This window comes from Nerophis lumbriciformis, linkage group LG30, assembly GCF_033978685.3.
Source record: "Nerophis lumbriciformis linkage group LG30, RoL_Nlum_v2.1, whole genome shotgun sequence".
Classification (NCBI taxonomy): Eukaryota; Metazoa; Chordata; class Actinopteri; order Syngnathiformes; family Syngnathidae; genus Nerophis; species Nerophis lumbriciformis.
The window spans coordinates 16,616,570-16,638,212 of record NC_084577.2 but is presented as its reverse complement, the minus strand read 5'-3'; the positions used below and the strand labels follow the sequence as shown (position 1 = coordinate 16,638,212).

At 40.5% G+C, this 21,643-nt stretch overlaps 2 protein-coding genes across 4 annotated transcripts in view; one reads left to right on the top strand and one right to left on the bottom strand.

The window, feature by feature from the left end:
* Positions 1-21,643, top strand: part of egfem1 (EGF-like and EMI domain containing 1) — a 147,324-nt gene that overhangs the window by 61,581 nt on the left and 64,100 nt on the right. The window contains 5 exon segments of the mRNA XM_072911978.1: positions 2,139-2,261; positions 2,359-2,583; positions 5,889-6,017; positions 14,453-14,581; positions 14,698-14,826. Of these exon segments, the coding sequence (XP_072768079.1) occupies positions 2,139-2,261; positions 2,359-2,583; positions 5,889-6,017; positions 14,453-14,581; positions 14,698-14,826 (735 nt within the window).
* Positions 20,174-21,643, bottom strand: part of LOC133572716 (EH domain-containing protein 2-like) — an 84,942-nt gene continuing 83,472 nt past the window's right edge. For all 3 annotated transcript variants that reach the window (XM_061925674.1, XM_061925675.1, XM_061925676.1), the window contains exon 9: positions 20,174-21,180. In XM_061925674.1, coding sequence (XP_061781658.1) covers positions 20,629-21,180 — 552 coding nt within the window. In that variant the 3' untranslated portion in view covers positions 20,174-20,628. The remainder of the gene's footprint in view (positions 21,181-21,643) is intronic.

Below are 21,643 nucleotides of genomic sequence, written 5' to 3'. Positions count from 1 at the left end.
TTTCAATGAAAAAAATGTGACTTGGCTCAGAAAAGGTTGAAAAACACTGGCATAAGGTCATAGGAATAGATTATAAATAGAATAGAATGAATAGATTGTGACCATGTAGTGCAAATAGAATGTAAAACCAAACCAAATAAAAGCCCAATTCAGCATTTTGGAACGTGTGTGCAGGTTAAATTGTTCGGCGTTCAGCAGTCTGCCAGCTTCCGGAATAAAGCTGTTCCTCAGTTTGGTGGTCCTACTCCAAATACTCCGCAGCCTCCTGCCCGAGGGGAGGGGATCAAAAAGAGGTTGTGCAGGGTGGGTGGAATCCTTGGTGATGAAGAGAGCTCTCTTTCTGCATCTGCTAATGAAGAGGTGGTGGTGTTGGGAAGACTGCTCCCCACCATCTTCTGAGCAGCTTGCACCACCCTCTGCAGTGCCCTCCTCCTTTCAGCCGCGCAGCTGCTGTGCCACACCAGCAAGCCGCACGATCTAGCAATGTTTGACCGTTCCATAACCAAGATATGCAAACATTTACTGAAAATTTCCGTTGAAAACTGAATCATACGAAAAGTAGGACGCACGGAAACCAAAGCACACATGTACACTGAATGAAGACACCTGAATGTCAATACACAGAAAAATGTTGAAACCATGAAAAAAGCTGCTTAATGGATTGGATGAGTTCATTAGGTCAATTTTGAGAGTTGTGGCGGTTTTGAAAGAAGCAGAAGCGGTACAGTAGTCCCAAAAAGAGGTTTGATAGGGTTGAAGCGTCACCAAACTCATCCATGCCTTTACAAACATTGCACACTGTGGCGCAGTCATGCTGGAACAGAAAAAGGGTCTTCTTTAAACTGTTCCCACAAAGGATATACAGTAGGGAGGGAATTCATATGGCCCCATTCGTCGTGGTTTACCTGACACATGAAACGTAACCAATTTGAGGTGCACACTATCCACTTGAGCCGCCAGATGGTAGCAGAGTGTTGAATCCTTAGAATGTGTTTTGAGGCAATTTGAACTCTGATCACAGCGTCAGTTGCTATGTAGAGTCGAGCTTTCCATAATATTCAGCAAACTGTATTGCAACATGATCCAATGATCACATGAGATCCGCCCACAAATATGAATGAATATGAATCCCTTACCTATTGTAGAAGCATAGACCAGAAGAAGAGTTAACATTCAGGGTGTACTAAGATGGTTTAGTCTAGTCCGGGGGTCGGCAACCCGCGGCTCGAGAGCCGCATGCGGCTCTTTGGCGCCGCCCTAGTGGCTCTCTGGAGCTTTTTCAAAAATGTATGAAAAATGGAAAAAGATGAGGTGGAAAAAATATATTTTTTGTGTTAATATGGTTTCTGTAGGAGGAGAAACATGAGACAAACCTTCCTAATTGTTATAAAGCACACTGTTTATATTAAACATGCTTCACTGATTCAAGTATTTGGCGAGCGCCGTTTTGTCCTACTAATTTTGGCGGTCCTTGAACTCACCTTAGTTTGTTTACATGTATAACTTTCTCCGACTTTCTCGGAAGTGTTTTATGCCACTTTTTTTTGCTGTCTCATTTTGTCCACCAAACGTTTGTGTGAATGCACAAAGGTGAGTTTTGTTGATGTTATTGACTTGTGTGGAGTGCTAATCAGGCATATTTGGTCACTGCATGACTGCAAGCTAATCGATGCTAACATGCTATTTAGGCTAGCTGTATGTACATATTGCATCATTATGCCTCATTTGTGGCTATATTTGAGCTCATTTAGTTTCCTTTAAGTCCTCTTAATTAAATTTATATCTCATGACACACTATGTATGTAATATGGATTTAATTTTTTGCGGCTCCAGACAAATGTGTTTTTGTATTTTTGGTCCAATATGGGCCCTGCGATGAGGTGGCGACTTGTCCAGGGTGTACCCCGCCTTCCGCCCGATTGTAGCTGAGATAGGCTCCAGCGCCCCCGCGACCCCAAAGGGAATAAGCGGTAGAAAATGGATGGATGGATGGGTCCAATATGGCTCTTTCAACATATTGGGTTGCCGACCCCTGGTCTAGTCTTTTATCTGTGCAGTAAGCTACTATTTTGCTTTCCTAATAAGTGAATAAAAAGAGTTCTGTGCAACATCTCCTGTTTTTTTTTCTTTCCTATAAGACATCGACGAGTGTCTGGCGGAGACTTCAGGCTGTGACCATGAGTGCATCAATACTCTGGGAACGTACGAGTGTTTTTGTCGACAGGGTTTCAGCTTGGATCAGGATCAGCACACCTGCATCTGTGAGTATAGCTTTGATCTCCTTCTTCAAAAACTACAAAAGTGTTCCATGAATCTTCCGTGCATTGTTCCGTAGTCACTCTGCATTGCCTTTGTTAGCTTTGTATGGCAGAGAATTGGACGAAGAGGAGGAAGAGGAGGAGGAAGACGAAGAGCAGCTGGAGGTCTACAGGTTACCAGAGCTGCTCTTTCGCAATGTTCCTCAGCTTCTCCACTACACTGCCGCATTGCATTCCCGCTACGGCAGCGACAATGATGATGCAGGTGACCCCGACGAAGAGTTGGATGAACGACTAGAAGAATTTCGATTGGACAGCCAAATTGGTACAGTAAAACCACAACCTTTAGAAAATGTTTGCAATTTTCACGTGGCGCTAACTTGCATAAGTGTTGTTAGCATTCTTCCATTTACAAACATGTAAGCCCCGCCCCACAAAATACACACATGCACAGGAAAAGGTGAAGAGAACAAGCGACAATCAAAGTACAACACTGGTATAGCCAGAAGTAAAAACATATGAAACACACAATGTCAACTGAAAGTATTTGTGATTAGCTAGTGTGAGCTACACAATGCAACTCTACTAGCTAGCCATCCTACAACACCTTTCCGAATTAGGTTGTTAGATACATAAGAAACATTGAAAGACAAAAGAACAAGGCTGGAATTGGTGATTTGACTTTTGTTACATTCTTTCAAATTCAAACCCCAAGAGGCAGAGGCAGAAGATTGCGTATACTCAAAAACATGATTATAGTGCAGCTGGAACTGCACAGGAAGTATAAACACAATCACGAGCAAAAAAAAGAGAATGTATGGAAGCAAAACACGATATGAGCAAAGCAAGTGGTTACAAACAAAACAGTTGCAATGATCCAGCCCCGATTGACCAGCTTGGCTAGTCCACTGATCACTAATTACGATAAGGTGAGGAGAAACAGCATTAAAACCAATAGAGTGGTGGCGAAAAATAGAAAGTGGAACCAAAAGAAAGGGCACTGGAAAGGAAATAAATACATACAGTAAATAAGAAAATATGCAAAATAAAGTCAGGCCAGATTTGATAAATCCTGATAATTTCGGCGGTAACAAATCAGAGATGAAGTAACCCAGCAGGCACAAGACATTGATACAACATTGATTATACATACACGTCCTTTAAAACTGACTTCGAAACATTGTTGCAAAATAGTTGTATTTGTAAATCGAGACAACATTGATGTCTAAAAAAACGGTACTATCCTCTGTTTCAAAAGTACCAGTTCTCAATCTTGTTATTTTATTTTTTTTTAAACGGGCATGACGGCGCTCCATCACATCGTGACATTGCTGGTTTTACAAGCAGAGGAGCATATTCGGAAGCGCACAATCACAGAGTACTTACAAGCAGACCCAGTGTGTCACCCCTATACAATATCCTACCCTAATACCCTACTGTGCAATATTACCCTACGAGTGCAATACGTCTGACACTGATTGTTATTTATTACTCCGGTACTCTTGTCTTGTTCTGTATATTGTACAGTATTTTGTATTTCTATAGTGTTTTGTATATTGTACAGGATTGCTTATTATTTTTATTGGATAGTAGTCTGTTTATTTCAATTGTTAGTTTTTTCTTTATTACCTGTTGTTTAACTTTTTTTTACCCCCAATTTTTTCCCACTACCGCACCTTACGGTAAATTGGAGTCCTTAATCTCGTTATATGCAAATATAATGACAATAAAGTCCATTCTATTCTATTCTGTGTAGACAGAAAAGGGAGAACAGATGCATTTTGGCCTAAAAACTGATGATAAAGGTGAAGTTATAACACTGAAACGCAGCTCTACAAGAGGGGCTTTAAACATGGCTAGCTAGCTAGCAGCTAAAATCCATCCGCAGTCTGCAGTGTTTTAGTGCAAGAGCGTATCTACTCGATACTACTATGATTACATTCATATTTGTTATCGTCACAAAATCTTTTTTCCTTTTCTTAAAATAATATTATTTTTATAAACTCAGGAAATATGTCCCTGGACTCATGAGGACCAATGTATGATCCTGTAACAACATGGTATCGGATCATTACCAAAATTTGTGGTATCATCCAAAACTAATGTAAAGTATCAAACAACAACAGAATAAGTGATTATTAAATTTTAACAGAAGTGTAGATAGAACATGTTAAAACAGAAAATAAGCAGATACTAACAGTAAATGAACAAGTGGATTAATAATCAATTTTTACAGCTTGTCCCTTGAAAACATAATAGAAATGACACAATATGTTACTGCATATGTCAGCAGACAAATTAGGAGCCTTTGTTTGCTTACTTACTACTAAAAGACAAGTTGTCTAGTATGTTCACTATTTTATTTAAGGACAACATTGTTCTTCGATTGCAATAAGAAACATGTTTAATGTACCGTACATCTTCTGTTAAAATAAAGCCAATAATGCCATTTTTTATGGTCCCCTTTATTTAGAAAAGTATCGAAATACATTTTGGTATTGGTACCGGTACCAAAATATTGGTATCGGGACAACCCTAGTTGGGATATGGCCAAATTTCAATGGTCAAATCCCCGTCACAACCCGAAATTGATTAAACATAAAAAATTTAAAAAAGCATGTTTGAGTTGCTCAACGTCAGGACCTAATTCAACAAGTTCTCAACGTTGTTTCAATGTCCTGTGCCTGCTGGGAAACTAGTTATGTTTGTTGGCTAATGATAGGCAAAATTTAGCTACTAACGTTAGCTTAAAATGAATATGTTATCCTAACAACAACAAAGAAGACTACTGGTATATTGTTTGTGGAATCCATGACAAGATTGTTTGCTACAAAAGAAGTGTTTGAAAAAGTGTATGACTTTACACACCGGTTCAACGGGAACATAGCATCTTGATACTGTCGGAGGCAGATATTTACATATATCTGAATTTAAGTGTTACTTCTTTTATTTCATAATCATATTACAAAACAGCTAGTGTTTTTCTTCCAATTGTGGTCTTTTGGTTGTCTGCAAAAACTGTGTGCTTAACCTTGAATCTTCTGATGTAAGAAAGAGATATACTCCTTTCTCTTATCTTTTCTTATTCCCAGGTGCGGAGGACAATGGGCATGTGTTTTGGCTGAAGGGACATGTCTGCGAGGGGGCGGGGGGAGAGAGACTTAAGGGGGAGAGGGTTTTTCTGGGGGGGGCAGACCATCTTGGCGGCGGGATTGAATGTTCTATGCTGGACTGGTCTCAATGTATATGCAAAGCTTTGCAAATATATTACAAAATACCTATTCTGTCTCTGGTGGTTTTTCTACTCAGCTTTAAGTGTCGTAAAGAGCTTGGGAGCGACTTGTGACTTGAATTCCCTGGGAGGAACAACTGGTCCAAACGCAACAATACATATAAATTTTTTGTGAATGTGTATGCTCTCTACAGTGTAATTAGTAACTGTGAAACATATAGAAATTAAAAAAATATACAAGTTTATTTAAAGCACTATAATGGTAAGATAAGCTAGCTGGGGGTGTCTTTGGTATGTTTTTGGTTTAAAAAATAGAAGTTTTAGCACGTTGCAAAGAGCCCTTTTAGGCGCCAACTGTGTTTTCTGACAATAAGAAATAACTTTTCTCTTCTTACCAGTATGCTTGGATAATTCTTTTGGGGAGGACTGCAGTTGGAAATGTGAAGACTGCGTCAATGGAGCCTGTGGCGAAAATAAAGATGGCTGTGAATGTTCACCTGGATGGGTTGGCGTTATCTGCAATGAGAGTAAGTACAACTGTTCTATAGGGCTTGAACGTATGACGTGGTAACGCATTGCACTGTGGGTACTGCCGGACTCTGAATCCCTTGTTTACATGGCTGAATACAAGACTCTGTGCTTAGAGGTCAAAACATGGCGTGAAGGTGTGGCATAATTAACTTCCACAATCGTGGTCATTATTGCTTCAGGAAAAAAAGGATTTGTTGAGAATTTTCTCATTTCCAGCATGTAAGCAAAGCCGAATGAAGTGGAGTTATGAAGCTTATAAAGAAATGGCAAATAGCCTGAAAAGCAGCCGTGAGACGATCAAACATGACTTTTAACACCATCACCTGGTACATGTTGCTTTGTTCACTGCATTTTTAGACTGCATGCTAAATCTGAATCAAAGCATGTTATATTTAGTTACACATGTAGCATTTAGTAGGGTGTTAGCATTAGCCAAGCAGCTAGCTGCAGGTGACAAACAATATACAGTACTTTTGGAAAAAAGAATGTTGTCTGTTTACTTTTAGTCTTGGTAGGCACACAAATGAATGAGTATTATTTTCGGGTAGAGTAGCACAGCGATCAAAATATCTAAAAGTAATAATTGGCTTATTTTTTTCCTATGGCACCCTTATACCATCTCGAACACATAAGAGATGAAAGCCGTGAATTATGCGCAATTTGAATGGAAAACAATGAGCCTTAACAGACTTTGCATTCCGAAATTCTTCACCAGTTTAAAAACTGACTCCATTGACGAAATATCTACAAGATTAGCTTTGACAATGGCGGTAGCTTATTCAAATCTCTTGTCCATTTGATATGCTCATATGAATCAATTCCACCGATCCAACTTATTTTTTGAAGGTAGCTGGCCTTTGGAATTGTCTCGGTGTGGTCCCTTGATTTTTTTTATTTTGTACGATCCATTTTAATCTATTTAGTTGCTCTCTCTCTCACATTGATGTGGGTACAGTACAGCTATGTAAACAAAACCTACGTCCAGCAAAAATGGTTACCCGGCACCCACAATGCATTGTGAAATCACATGCCCTTTCGATTATTGTTATTGTATTCTGTTCGTATTTGCTTTTTACCACACACACGCCATTGGCTCTAAATAAATGATAAATGGGTTGTACTTGTATAGCGCTTTTCTACCTTCAAGGTACTCAAAGCGCTTTGACAATACTTCCACATTTACCCATTCACACACACATTCACACACTGATGGAGGGAGCTGCCATGCAAGGCGCTACCAGCACCCATCAGGAGCAAGGGTGAAGTGTCTTGCTCAGGACACAACGGACATGACGAGGTTGGTACTAGGTGGGGATTGAACCAGGGACCCTCGGGTCGCGCACGGCCACTCTTCCACTGCGCCACGCCGTCCTAATGCCTCCTTTAGTTTCAAATGCAGTTCTAAGAAAATTGTTTCTATGGGATGCTTTGGATTTTTTCAAAAATTATACCAAACGATTAGATCTATTACGAACCCCGTTTCCATATGAGTTGGGAAATTGTGTTAGATGTAAATATAAACGGAATAAAATGATTTGCAAATCATTTTCAACCCATATTCAGTTGGATATGCTACAAAGACAACATATTTGATGTTCAAACTGCAAATAATCATTAACTTTAGAATTTGATGCCAGCAACACGTGACCAAGAAGTTGGGAAAGGTGGCAATAAATACTGATAAAGTTGAGGAATGCTCATCAAACACTTATTTGGAACATCCCACAGGTGAACAGGCAAATTGGGAACAGGTGGGTGCCATGATTGGGTATAAAAGTAGATTCCATGAAATGCTCAGTCATTCACAAACAAGGATGGAGCGAGGGTCACCACTTTGTCAACAAATGCGTGAGCAAATTGTTGAACAGTTTAAGAAAAACCTTTCTCAACCAGCTATTGCAAGGAATTGAGGGATTTCACCATCTACGGTCCGTAATATCATCAAAGGGTTCAGAGAATCTGGAGAAATCACTGCACGTAAGCAGCTAAGCCCGTGACCTTCGATCCCTCAGGCGGTACTGCATCAACAAGCGACATCAGTGTGTAAAGGATATCACCACATGGGCTCAGGAACACTTCAGAAACCCACTGTCAGTAACTACAGTTGGTCGCTACATCTGTAAGTGCAAGTTAAAACTCTCCTGTGCAAGGCGAAAACCGTTTATCAACAACACCCAGAAACGCCGTCGGCTTCGCTGGGCCTGAGCTCATCTAAGATGAACTGATACAAAGTGGAAAAGTGTTCTGTGGTCTGACAAGTGCTCATTTCAAATTGTTTTTGGAAACTGTGGATGTTGTGTCCTCCGGCCGTACCAAAAGGATAAGAGCCATCCGGATTGTTATAGGCGCAAAGTTGAAAAGCCAGCATCTGTGATGGTATGGGGGTGTATTAGTGCCCAAGACATGGGTAACTTACACATCTGTGAAGGCGCCAATAGTGCTGAAAGGTACATACAGGTTTTGGAGCAACATATGTTGCCATCCAAGCAACGTTACCATGGACGCCCCTGCTTATTTCAGCAAGACAATGCCAAGCCACGTGTTACATCAATGTGGCTTCATAGTAAAAGAGTGGGGGTACTAGACTGGCCTGCCTGTAGTCCAGACCTGTCTCCCATTGAAAATGTGTGGCGCATTATGAAGCCTAAAATACAACAATGGAGACTCCGGACTGTTGCAACAACTAAAGCTGTACATCAAGCAAGAATGGGAAAGAATTCCACCTGAGAAGCTTAAAAAATGTGTCTCCTCAGTTCCCAAACGATTACTGAGTGTTGTTAAAAGGAAAGGCCATGTAACACAGTGGTGAACATGCCCTTTCCCAACTACTTTGGCACATGTTGCAGCCATGAAATTCTAAGTTAATTATTATTTGCAAAAAAAACAAAAAACTTTATGAGTTTGAACATCAAATATCTTGTCTTTGTAGTGCATTCAATTGAATATGGGTTGAACACGATTTGCAAATCATTGTATTCCATTTATATTTACATCTAACACAACTCATATGGAAACAGGGTTTGTACTTCTACCAACAATTACATTTCAAACCAGATTAATCACACTTTTTGATTTTGATTAATCATAGTGAATTACATGCTTGCATAATTGAATTAACTTTCAAAAATGACCCAATATTTTGACGCAAATGCAATTTTAGTGTCAGTATGTCATACAGGAACATTTAGTCTCTTGCTGTCAAATTATTGATTTTACATTAAGTCCCATCAAATTGTATATTATTTATATCTTCCGCCCTAATGCAGCCGGGATAGGCTCCAGCCACCCCTGCAACCCCGAGGGACAAGCGGTCGAAAATGGATGGACATATACAATATGTTTGTTCTTTGCTCAACACATTTCTAGTCTACCTTGCGGAGGTGAGGCATCTTTGGGGAAATCTCAGAGCAGCAATGGGGAGATAACATCTTATATTTATCAACCTTTTTTTTTTTTGGCCATGATTGCAGTATGGACACACACACGCACACACAAAACCAGAATATTTTCCACCGTATTGGATGAAGCTACCTTTACCCACAGAGGTGTGGTTAAATTTTAGAGTAAGATGGCCTACTGTGTGCATCGATGCAAGGTCATGTATTAAAACAGTCAGCTCCTCTGCGTAAGTGAGGTGGTAGTGTTGGGGGGATTTATAGACTTCTGAGCAAAAGAGCATCGGGGGAATCAATCTGTCGGCTACTGGATGAAGGCCAGGGTTCCACAGGCAGCCCGAGGCCAAGGATGTCCATTGCTGGCTTTAAAAAGCAAGGCTCTGCTCTTCCCGTGCACTTCTTTGATTAATGACTTTGCGTTAAACTTTGAACTGGAGTCATGACAGGAAAGCCATGTGGAATAAGTCCATTAGGATCAACACGCCACATATGTTTTCAAAGTGTATGGATGCGAACCTAAGGGCCCCCAAACTCAAAGATGGAGCAGGGCCTCCGTACTATAAATATGATATAAAATTGAGTTGTACATTAAACCAGGTTTTGTGCCATGTAAAAATGTACCTTAATATTACACATTCAATCCATTCAATATTTACCGTATTTTTCGGAGTATAAGTCGCACCTGCCGAAAATGCATAATAAAGAAGGAAAAAACATATATAAGTCGCACTGGAGTATAAGTCGTATTTTTGGGGGAAATTTATTTGATAAAACCCAACACCAAGAATAGACATTTGAAAGGCAATTTAAAATAAATAAAGAATAGTGAACAACAGGCTGAATAAGTGTACGTTATATGAGGCATAAATAACCAACTGAGAACGTGCCTGGTATGTTAACGTAACATATTATGGTAAGAGTCATTCAAATAACTATAACATATAGAACATGCTATACGTTTACCAAACAATCTGTCACTCCTAATCGCTAAATCCCATGAAATCTTATACGTCTAGTCTCTTACGTGAATGAGCTAAATAATATTATTTGATATTTTACGGTAATGTGTTAATAATTTCACACATAAGTCGCTCCTGAGTATAAGTCGCACCCCCGGCCAAACTATGAAAAAAAACTGCGACTTATAGTCCGAAAAATACCGTAGTCCCTCCAGTATTTTGCGATGTCCAATTGTGCCAGTTCACGCAAATTCAACCAATCCCCACAAATTATGTGTAGCCTTACATTTTTTTCCAATGTCTGCAACTTCACCGCATATTTTGGCTAATCAGCGTCCTTTTCGCCAATCAAATTTATCTCCGAGCGACGCTCAAACACGCCCTTCAACTGTCCAATCAAAACTTATGTTTGTTTGTTGTGTAGACGAAGAAGGGACATCAACGTGTAACAATATATCAACTCTTTAATGCTCAAATAGCACAGGTGTCGTCCTGCGAAGCTCAGACCTATTTCTGGTTCCTGTCCACGGCGCTAAGCCTTCTGGGAAATGTAGTATGTAAACTTTTCACAACACACTGGCATCCTGACTTCCTTATTTACATGTATTCATACATTTATTTAATCTATGTTTATCCAGAGTAACACAATTAAAAAACATTTTTTATTTGCAATGCTGACCGGGCAAAAAGGCAGCATTTACATGTTGGAGATGTTGATGTGTGATGATAATCTATGTGTCACGTGGGGGTCGCATATTCATGCGGGATCGTTCCTTCAGTGCACAACACGGACAAAGACGTGAAGATAAGAGGTGATTTATTTACATAACAAACAGAAAACAAGCAAAAGAAAAGCGTGCCGAACGCACGGGAAGCTGAGGCTAACACTTAGCACAGGAGTCTAGAACATGAAATACAAGAACGTGAATGTAGCTTACCGCAAACAAGGAGCACAGCACGAGTAAACAGAAAGGCAGGCTTAAATAGTGTCAGTGATGGAAAACAGGTGCGCGTCGGGAACACAAGCGGCAGGTGAAAATAATAAGTAACCATGGTGACGAAACAAACTCACAGGTGCACAAGCAATAACAAAAGGAGTCCAAAACTAACCAAACATAACTAAACAAAACATGATCCGGACCACGGATCATGACAATATGAAAAATTACTGCGATAGATCTCTTTCAACTGTTTACAAATGCTCTTAAACTGCGGGGGTAAATAAATGAATGCTTAAGATAAGCACTTTTCAAGCGTAAAATAAACAGAGCAGACAAGGTAGGAGCTGCGTCACAGCACCAATTAAACTTGCTTTCTGTAATAATAATGAATTATTACTATTATTACCATCATTTCCAGGCTATAGAGCGCATCGATATTAAAGCCACACCCACCAAATTGTATTTCTACATATATTAGCCGCATCGGACCATAAGCCGCAGATATATATACCGGTACTAAAGATTTTGTAAATGTTTATTTACATACCCTAATTTTTTCCAAACGTTGCCTGTAACATGGCAGTAAAAAGGCTGATCAAACAAAACAGAAGTTATAGTCATGGACCCACTTGCTGCAGAAGCCAGCTCTCCAATCAGCTAAACAGACTCAATAACGCCACGGTGACGTTTTGGCGAATTTACCGAGAGATTTGTGAAAATGAAACAATACAAAAATAATGCCATTGTAAGGAAATAATACTAAAACAGACACTTGTAAGCGTGTTAGCACATTAGCTAAAGCTAATGACGCTAGCTCGATTACATTACGAGAGCATGTACAAATATGCACAAAAACATGGGATCGTTTAGTAAGTATGAATTGTTTTAGTAATATTGTAAAACTTACATATGTTGCTTGGAGAGATGAATGAAGAATCCTTTCGAGCAGATATACTTCCGGCACAAAACAGGAAGTACCGGTACATTGTCAACCCGCAGCACCTGCAGTGAGCGAACTCGTCCAAAAGATGGCGCCATAGCACAGACAATAACACACCTTTTCAGCGTCTTTGTCTGTGTAATATGAAAACTATTTGTGAAATACAAAACATTATGGTTGTTAGCGAAGACAAATCCATAAATTAACCGGACCGTTTTACAAGATGCATGTTTCAAAGCCTTACAAAAGAGTAGCGGCTTATAGTCCATAAAGTACAGTACTTATAATGAATTAAAACAGTAGTATGTGCTTTTACTACAATCTACTTTATATCTAGCGATATAAAACAAGTATAACATCAATACAGCATTTGTTTTCCCATTTTTGTTGCAAACATGCTTTTTGAGGTTAAGTTTTCTAAAAACACTTAAAACATTGATATCAAATTCATAAAATCATAAGTTAGTTCAATGTTAAAGGTGTTATTTGCAACTTCCTCACAGTAACATTTTTCTAAGCAAAAATTTAACAAAAGAACACCACCGTCTAGCTTATGTTACCATTAGTGCAGTGGTTCTTAACCTTGTTGGAGGTACCGAACCCCACCAGTTTCATTTGCGCATTCACCGAACCCGAACCGTAATCATAAAATGATGTTATTATATTAAAGAAATACTAATAAAGGTATATTTTACAAACATAAAGTTACAGGAATGTACACATGATCCCATGTTTACATCTCATTGTGCAACATGTGAATGTTTTAGTGGGAACTAAATGCGATATCTGAAAGGGGTACACATTATTTCCAAAGTAGGAACCCCACCTAGACATATAATACTAGTACACAGCTCATGAAAAACAATATGTTATAGTCATTGTAACTGGGCCAAAACACTTATATTAGAAAATAATCTCATGGAAATGACTGCTGTCATTTGATTACAATAATAAAACATTGAACTTGTTATTTAGTCAGGTTTAGGACAGGTGTGCTGCAGGTCTGACGTCGCTCACATGTGCTCCACTGAATGCTCAAGGAGTTTTTGCGTTTGCTCACACATATGGAAAATTAGAGGGAACGTTGTTTGGGGGTATCCATAATACGCCGACAGGGAGAAGTTTTTATTTACACGATGAGTCGGGCGTGTCTTGACCTCCACGGCGGAGGCTCTGCAGAACCCCTGAGGCCGACTCACCGAACCCCTAGGGTTCGACCGGACCCAGGTTAAGAACCACTGCATTAGTGGTTCTAAGCTAATGTGCGTGCATATGTCATTACGTACTAGAAGCCATGAGAGGGTGGCATATACTCTGTAAAATAAATCGTAAAATTGGGCCACTCTAAGAATCTGTTTAAATGTTGCAAACAGCCTCTTTAATTAAAAAAAAAAAACGCCTCAGAACAATACAAAAAGAAAAAGGAAAATGTATTTCGATATATTTTCTATTATAGTTTTTTCCTCGTCTACCTCTGGGATATGGTTTTAATAAACACTACCACTTACAGTAGGTAATGTTGCAATTTTGCCGCATTCTTGTGAACATCCTGCATGTGACTGAAGCATTAAGGAGTGGGACGATCCAGGATGAGCTGCATTGTGCTCGAACAACCACCAGGTAGCATCTGTGAGCAGATAAAGTTAAAGTTAAACTACCAATGATTGTCACACACACACTAGTTGTGGCGAAATTATTCTCTGCATTTGACTCATCACCCTTGATCACCCCCTGGGAGGTGAGGGGAGCAGTGAGCAGCAGCGGTGGCCGTGCCCGGGAATCATTTTTGGTGATTTAACCCCCAATTCCAACCCTTGATGCTGAGTGTCAAGCAGGAAGATAATGGGTGCCATTTTTATAGTCTTTGGTATGACTCGGCCGGGGTTTGAACTCACAACCTACCGATCTCAGGGCGGACACTCTATAATTCTGTACCATCTATCAGGTGTTAGTAGCCCAGGTGTGCATTCTTCACTCACGCTTTGAGTGAGGGGTGAGGCAAAAACCAACCCAGACCCACTGTAGATAATTATATAAAAACTGTGTATGATCATATGAAACAAGTTCAATAAATTAAATATGGACTTTTTGAACCATAATCAATAATACGTTTAAAAAGTGTGCCAATCTTCCATCCATCAGTATCGTTAATTCTGAACAAGTGTACTTTTTCATGACCCCCACATTCTTCTCCAGCTTGTCCACAGGGGACTTATGGACGCGCCTGTAACAATCTGTGCCAATGTAAGAACGGAGGTACATGCGACTCGGTGACTGGGGAGTGTTCGTGCCCCCCCGGGGTAAAAGGTCTACTCTGCGAGGATGGTGAGTATTTTACACATATAAAAATGACAAAAATAAATGATATACAAAATGACATCCATTGTTATTGTAGTTATTGCTTATCCTAAAGTGTTGTCTGATGTCATTCATGTTCCCAGGTTGTCCGAAGGGTTATTTTGGAAGTCTTTGCCTGAGAAAGTGCAACTGTCCAAACAGTGGCCGCTGTCATCGTCTGCACGGAGCTTGTTTGTGCCCCCCTGGGCTGTACGGTCGACGCTGCCATTTGCGTGAGTAGGAACTTGACCTTACGGTGGAGACTTCTTTTTAAAAGGTGTTTGAGGGCAATTTGACTGAATCGATGCCATTTGCGTCGCCGTTAAATGACATACAGCGGAACCTTGATTCACGAACCCCTCATTGTACGAACTTTTCTATTTACGAACCACCGAGCAAACAAAATTATGTTTTGTTGCACGAACCTTGTTTCAGTATACGGACGTTTCATCCATCCATTGTGTGCCGCACAGTCAATGTTCCCTCTAATTTTTCATGTGTGTGAGCAAACGCAAAAACTCCCTGAGCATTCAGTGGAGCCCATGTGAGCAACATCAGACGTGCACACTGTGGCTACACCAGCAGCACACCCAAACCTAACTAAATAACAAGTTAAATCTACATCCATCCATCCATTTTCTACCGCTTGTCCCTTTCGGGGTCGCGGGGGGTGCTGGAGCCTATCTCAGCTGCATTCTGGCGGAAGGCGGTGTACACCCTGGACAAGTCCCCACCTCATCGCAGGGCCAACACAGATAGACAGACAACATTCTCTTATTACTATAATGAAATGACAGCAGTCATTTCCATGAGGTTATTTTCTAATATAAGTGTTTAGGCCCACTTACAATGACAATAACAAAAAATATTGTTTTTCATGAACTGTGTACTTGTATTGTTTGTCTGGGTGGAGGTCCTGCTTTGGAAATAATGTGTACCCCTTTCAGACATTGCATTTAGTTCCCATTAAAACATTAACATGTTGCACAATGAGATGTAAGCAGGGGATCATGTGTACATTCCTGCAACTTCCTGTTTGTAAAAAATATATTTTTATTAGTATTTATTTAATATACTAACAGCATTTCATGATTAATATTTATAAATTAAGATTCCTAATAAATGACACTAGAATAAGCACACATTTGATTGGTAAATCATAGTGTAACGACCTGGAATTACACTTTATGTGTGGTGTTGGAGTTGTCCGACTTTTTGTGTGGCTGTAAACGCATCACTGGCTAAGTGCCATATGTGCATGTGTTGGCGCAAGTGAGAAAGAGCGAGCGGCTGATGTTGATATAACAAAGTTGGTTTTGGTCTGGTTTGTACTGTAAAAAACGATCAGTTTTGCTAGATATAAATTTTTTTACTAATGTTTTGGTGATGTGTTTATGGCCGACAATAAAGTGATCGATGGAATTCATGTCCTCAAAGCGTCTCGACAGACGTTACAATATTTGAACAATGATGATGAAAACTGTTTTCTCTGTCGTGTCCGTGTCGTGTCGAAAATTGTTATGCGCTTATTTTTTTATTTGATTTTGTTCGTGGCATAGATTTGCCGTGCGCAGAGGACGCTTGAGCAGTGCGCAATTGCACAGGCGCGCACCTTAGAGGGAACATTGCTCACAGCGCAGCCATTTTGTCCCCGGCAGCACATCCATTGGGGCGGGCTGATTGCTAGTTACTGTGCTACAGACTGTTTTAGCTTTTTTACAGCATTTGTCTGGTTTTGCTAGCTCAGTATGAGTCCAAAGTAAGCACAGACAAGCTATGTGTGGTTTGAAACATTCAAGAAGTAAACACAGCACAGCGTTGGCGACACTGCTCCCTCCCCTTCTCTTCTGCTGCATGCCGAGAATATTAACCAACAAGCTAAAGTGGATTTTATTTTCTATTCCTAATCATTGTAGCGACCTGGCTGTTAAAAGTTAAGGAGTTGTGTGATTTTAAACTGTGAGTGCGCCACAGGGCTAGTGGCGTGTCAGCAGGGCAGCTGAAAATGAGGACAGTTCAGCTAGTTGTTATTGTTTTGACTTTGCTCTATTAGCTAGAACGTTGAGTACGTTTGTTTGATATACAGAACTGTATAGCACTTTATATAGTGTTCAAAGTGTACAAACCTTTACTAAAATATTAACTTTTGTTAAGGCTGGAACCCATTATTTATGTTTACATTGTTTCTTTTGGAGAAATTTGCTTCAATCTACTAACTTTTCTATTCATGAACTCTTTATAGCAGTGGTCCCCAACCACCGGTCCGTGGATCGATTCGTACCGGGCCGCACAAGAAAAAAAATTAAAAAAATAAAATAAAAAATAAAAAATATATATATATATATATATATATTTATTTATTTTTTTTAATTTTATTAAATCAACATAAAAAACACAAGATACACTTATAATTGGTGCACCAACCCAAAAAACCTCCCTCCCCCATTTACACTCATTCACACAAAAGGGTTGTTTCTTTATGTTATTAATATTCTGGTTCCTACATTATATATCAATATAGATCAATACAGTCTGCAGGGATACAGTCCGTAAGCACGCATTATTGTATTTTTCTATGACAAAAAAATAAAAAAAATTAAAAAAATACCGTACACCCCCCCTCAAGCGTTGACCGGTCCGCAGTTACAAAAAGGTTGGGGACCACTGCTTTATAGAACCAATTAAATATGTAAATCCAGGTTCCACTCTATACAAATGCATAATAAAGCTAACTGTAAAGTAAATTGTTTCTATTGAGCAAGTACAATGATCAGATTGCATATTTGTAAGACTGTAGGAGTTCTTAACTTTTTGACCTCGGGGCTTAAATTTTCCACTAGAGGGGCCCGGGCCTCTTGGGTTCAGATCCGGGTGGCCGTTACACCCAATCACGCCTGTCCAGGTTTCACGGTCGTTGCCAATGTGAGAGTATAATTCCCCCAGCAGAACAAGGGAATCACCTGGGGGACCACTCTTCAGTACTCCCTCTCGGGAATCCTAAAAAGGCGGGAACTTTGAAATACTGTTTGGGGAAAATGTGCAAACAACAGTCAGGGCCCCTCCCCCCACCTGGAGGCGGAGGGAAGCTACACTCTTGTCTGAGCGGCGGGGCAGCAAGTATTGCCACCCCCGTCCGTCGCCTCTCACTGCTCGTAACGTCTGAGTGGAAGAGAGTCCAGCCCCTCTTGGGAGGACTGGTTCCAGAGCCCTAGCTCTGACTAGATCCAGCCGAAACGTCTCCAACTCGCGCACCAGCTCCTTCCCCGCCAGCGAGGTGACAATCCACGTCCCAAAGGCTAGCTTCTGTAGCCGAGGATCGGAATGCCAAAGGCCCTGCCTTTAGCTGCCGCCCAGCTCCATTGTGCCCAACCTCTATTCCCCCCTAAGAGTAGTGAGCCCATTAGAGGGGGGACCCACGTTACCTCTTTGGGCTGTGCCTGATTAACACGGAAGTTATATTATTAACTATTATTAATAGAGATGTCCGATAAATGCTTTAAAATCCCGATTTTCCCGGGAGACTCCCGAATTTCAGTGCCCCTCCCGAAAATCTCCCGAGGAAACCATTCTCCCGATTTCCACCCGGACAACATTATTGGGGGCGTGCCTTAAAGGCACTGCCTTTAGTGTCCTCTACAACCTGTCGTCACGTCCGCTTTTCCTCCATACAAACAGCGTGCCGGCCCAATCACATAATATATGCGGCTTTTACACACACATTAGTGAATGCAATGCATACTTGATCAACAGCCATACAGGTCGCACTGAGGGTGGCCGTATAAACAACTTTGACACTGTTACAAATATGCGCCACACTGTGAACCCACACCAAACAAGAATGACAAACACATTTCGGGAGAACATCCGCACCGTAACACAACAGCAAAAATACCCAGAACCCCTTGCAGCACTAACTCTTCCGGGACGCTACAATATGCACTCCCCGCTACCACCATGTTGGCACTTTTTTCCTTAACTGGAGTTGAAGTTGTATTTTGGAAAACCTTGTTTTTGATTGATTGATTGAAACTTGTATTAGTAGATTGCACAGTACAGTACATATTCCGTACAATTGACCACTAAATGGTAACACCTGAGAAAGTTTTTCAACTTGTTTAAGTCGGGGTCCACGTTAATCAATTCATGGTAAAGTTACATTGTTTAATGCAGTGTTTTTCAACCTTTTTTGAGCCCAGGCACATTTTTTGCGTTGAAAAAATCCGGAGGCACACCACCAGCAGAAATAGTTAAAAAACGAAACTCAGTTGACAGTAAAAAGACGTTGTCGCAATTGTCGGATATGAATTCAAACCATAACCATAACCAACCATGCATCACAAAAGCACTTGTCTCAAAGTAGGTCTACTGTCACGACCTGTCACATCCCGCCCTGACTTATTTTGAGTTTTTCGGTGTTTTCCTGTGTGTAATGTTTTAGTTCTGGTCTTGCGCTCCTATTTTGGTGTTGATTGTCATGTCATGTACAAATGTACTTTGTGGACGCAGTCTGCTCCACACGCTGTAAGTCTTTGCTGTCGTCCAGCATTCTGTTTTTGTTTACGTTGCAGCCAGTTCTGCATAGCCATCCCTAAGCTTCAATGCCTTTTCTTAGGGGCACTCACCTTTTGTTTATTTTTGGTTTAAGCATTCGATACCTTTTTACCTGCACGCTGCTTCCCGCTGTTTCCGATATCTACAAAGCAATTAGCTACCGGCTGCCACCTACTGATATGGAAGAGTATTACACGGTTACTCCGCCGAGCTCTAGGCAGCACCGACACTCAACAACAACACATAGTTTGCAGACTAGAATTACTGGTTTGCAAAAAATATTTTTAACCTAAATAGGTGAAATTAGATAATCTCCCACGGCACACCAGACTGTGTCTCACGGCACACTAGTGTGCCACGGCACAGTTGTTGAAAAACACTGGTTTAATGCATCCAGCGGGGCATGACAACAAAATTAGGCATAATAATGTGTTAATTCCACGACTGTATATATCAAATCGGTTGATATCGGAATCGGTAATTAAGAGTTGGACAATATCGGTATATCGGATATCTGCAAAAAAGCCACTATCGGACATCTCTAATTATTAACCTTAGTCACACTCTTAGAAACACTTCCTCTAGTCTTAATCCCTTTCTACACTCTTATGTAACTGCAAAATATAAAATATTGGTACTCACAAATGATGACACTAAATTAGCTTGTTGGCGCAGTCTTTTGAGTAAGACACTGTTGCCGTTGTCCTTATTCTCTTCCTTCATGTTGCCAAGCGAAGTGTCATTGATTCTGTAAAAGCAGCTAGTAGATAGTAGCTTATACCAACCTAGCAATGCAGAGGTTCATCTTGTCTCCGATGGTAAGCAGCTTACTTTGGGGCTTGGGTCGCAGAACTTTTTGGACGACACGGAAGGGCTTCAAAATAAATCTAAATGTTAAGACAAAAACAATGGCGCAAACACACAAACATCAGCTGCCAGGACAGAGAGAACACAGTGCTCTGTGATTGGTCCGCCATCAGCCAATAGTGTGCCGTGTATGATGTCACCTGGGCTGGATGTTGTTGACACAATACAGAAATTGACGTTTAATTCGAGAGTTACAACAAGAAAATGGCACAGATTCCCGTAGAATGGCCCTGAATACTATCAATAACAAATGGTTACATGGCTTTTAGCGGTACATTATGTTCAGTAAGGAAGGAATTCATATGGCCCCATTCCTGGGTGGAAGGGGTGGGGGGGGTGGGGGGGTAATCATTTAGCAATGCGTTTTGCTGGAAATGATGGAAAGCGCCACTCCACATAGCAACTGATGCTGTGCTCAAAGTTGGAATTGCCACAAAACACATTTTAAGATATTCAACACTCTACTGCCATTTGGCGGCTAAAGTGGATAGTACACCCCCCCAATTTGTCACGTTTCATGTGTTAGGTAAACCGCGACGAATGAGGCCATATGAATCCCCTTCCTACTGTACAAATAATGTACACATCCTCAGGTTTTTTTCACTGTGAAATCTTGCTTAGATTTCAGTTTCAGTTGTGTTTAGTCGTTTGGAAGGTGGCAGCAGGTAAGAGGGCAACTCACGCGGGAGCCAATGGCCTTCGAGTTTTCCTTCAATAAGGTGGACAGCCAAAGCAAACTCCTCATTGTCCAACATACCATCACCATCGACATCTGACAGCCGCCAGATATGTGCAAGCACTGAATTGGGCAGAAGGGTTGTCATCATCCACGCTTTGACTTTGGAACCACTCAGTTTGCCCTCGTTTGGGCTGAGGTTGTAGAAGATCTCGTCATACTTTGGCTTGTGTCTCTCCACGACCCACTCGTGGAAGTCCTGGTCGCTGTCTTCTTTGAGTTCTTTGAAGGGATGTCTCTTGTAATGTTCGCGCCTGAACGTTCCAAGGAACTCGCCATCGAGCACGCCCGGGAGGGATTTCTTTATCAGTTCTTGTTGCTGCAGCATGGGCACCAGTTTTGCTATGTCGTTGTTTAGGAGTTTATCGAGCGAAGCCATCAGACTCGGTTTGAGTTTCTTGAACTTGGAGAAATTCTGACCCAGGAGTTGCTCCTGAAAGAGTAAAGTTGCAAAGAACTAATTAAGGCAGGGAAGAATTTATACTCTATATCAGAGGATGTCGATGTAGAGGAGTGGGGACCCCTTACTTATATATATACATATATATATATATATATATATATATATATATATATATATATATATATATATATATATATATGTTATGTTATATATTAACTGTCTGGAATAGACTTATGCTGTCTTTAAGTTGAAGTGGAGTCGTAATTTGTTTATTGGCGACACTTAATGGCCACGATCATTCAGTAAATTAAGCTAATGACACAGTAAGCAGAATGATGCGGACACGTTTCTTACTGGATACTTGTATGTGTGTATGTACTGTATGTGTATAACTGTAATACTTGATACATGTTAATATGGACACATGCCTTGTTTTAGACTGCAATATTTAATTAAGGACAATTATTATGTATGTCCAGCTTGTGTGCTTAGC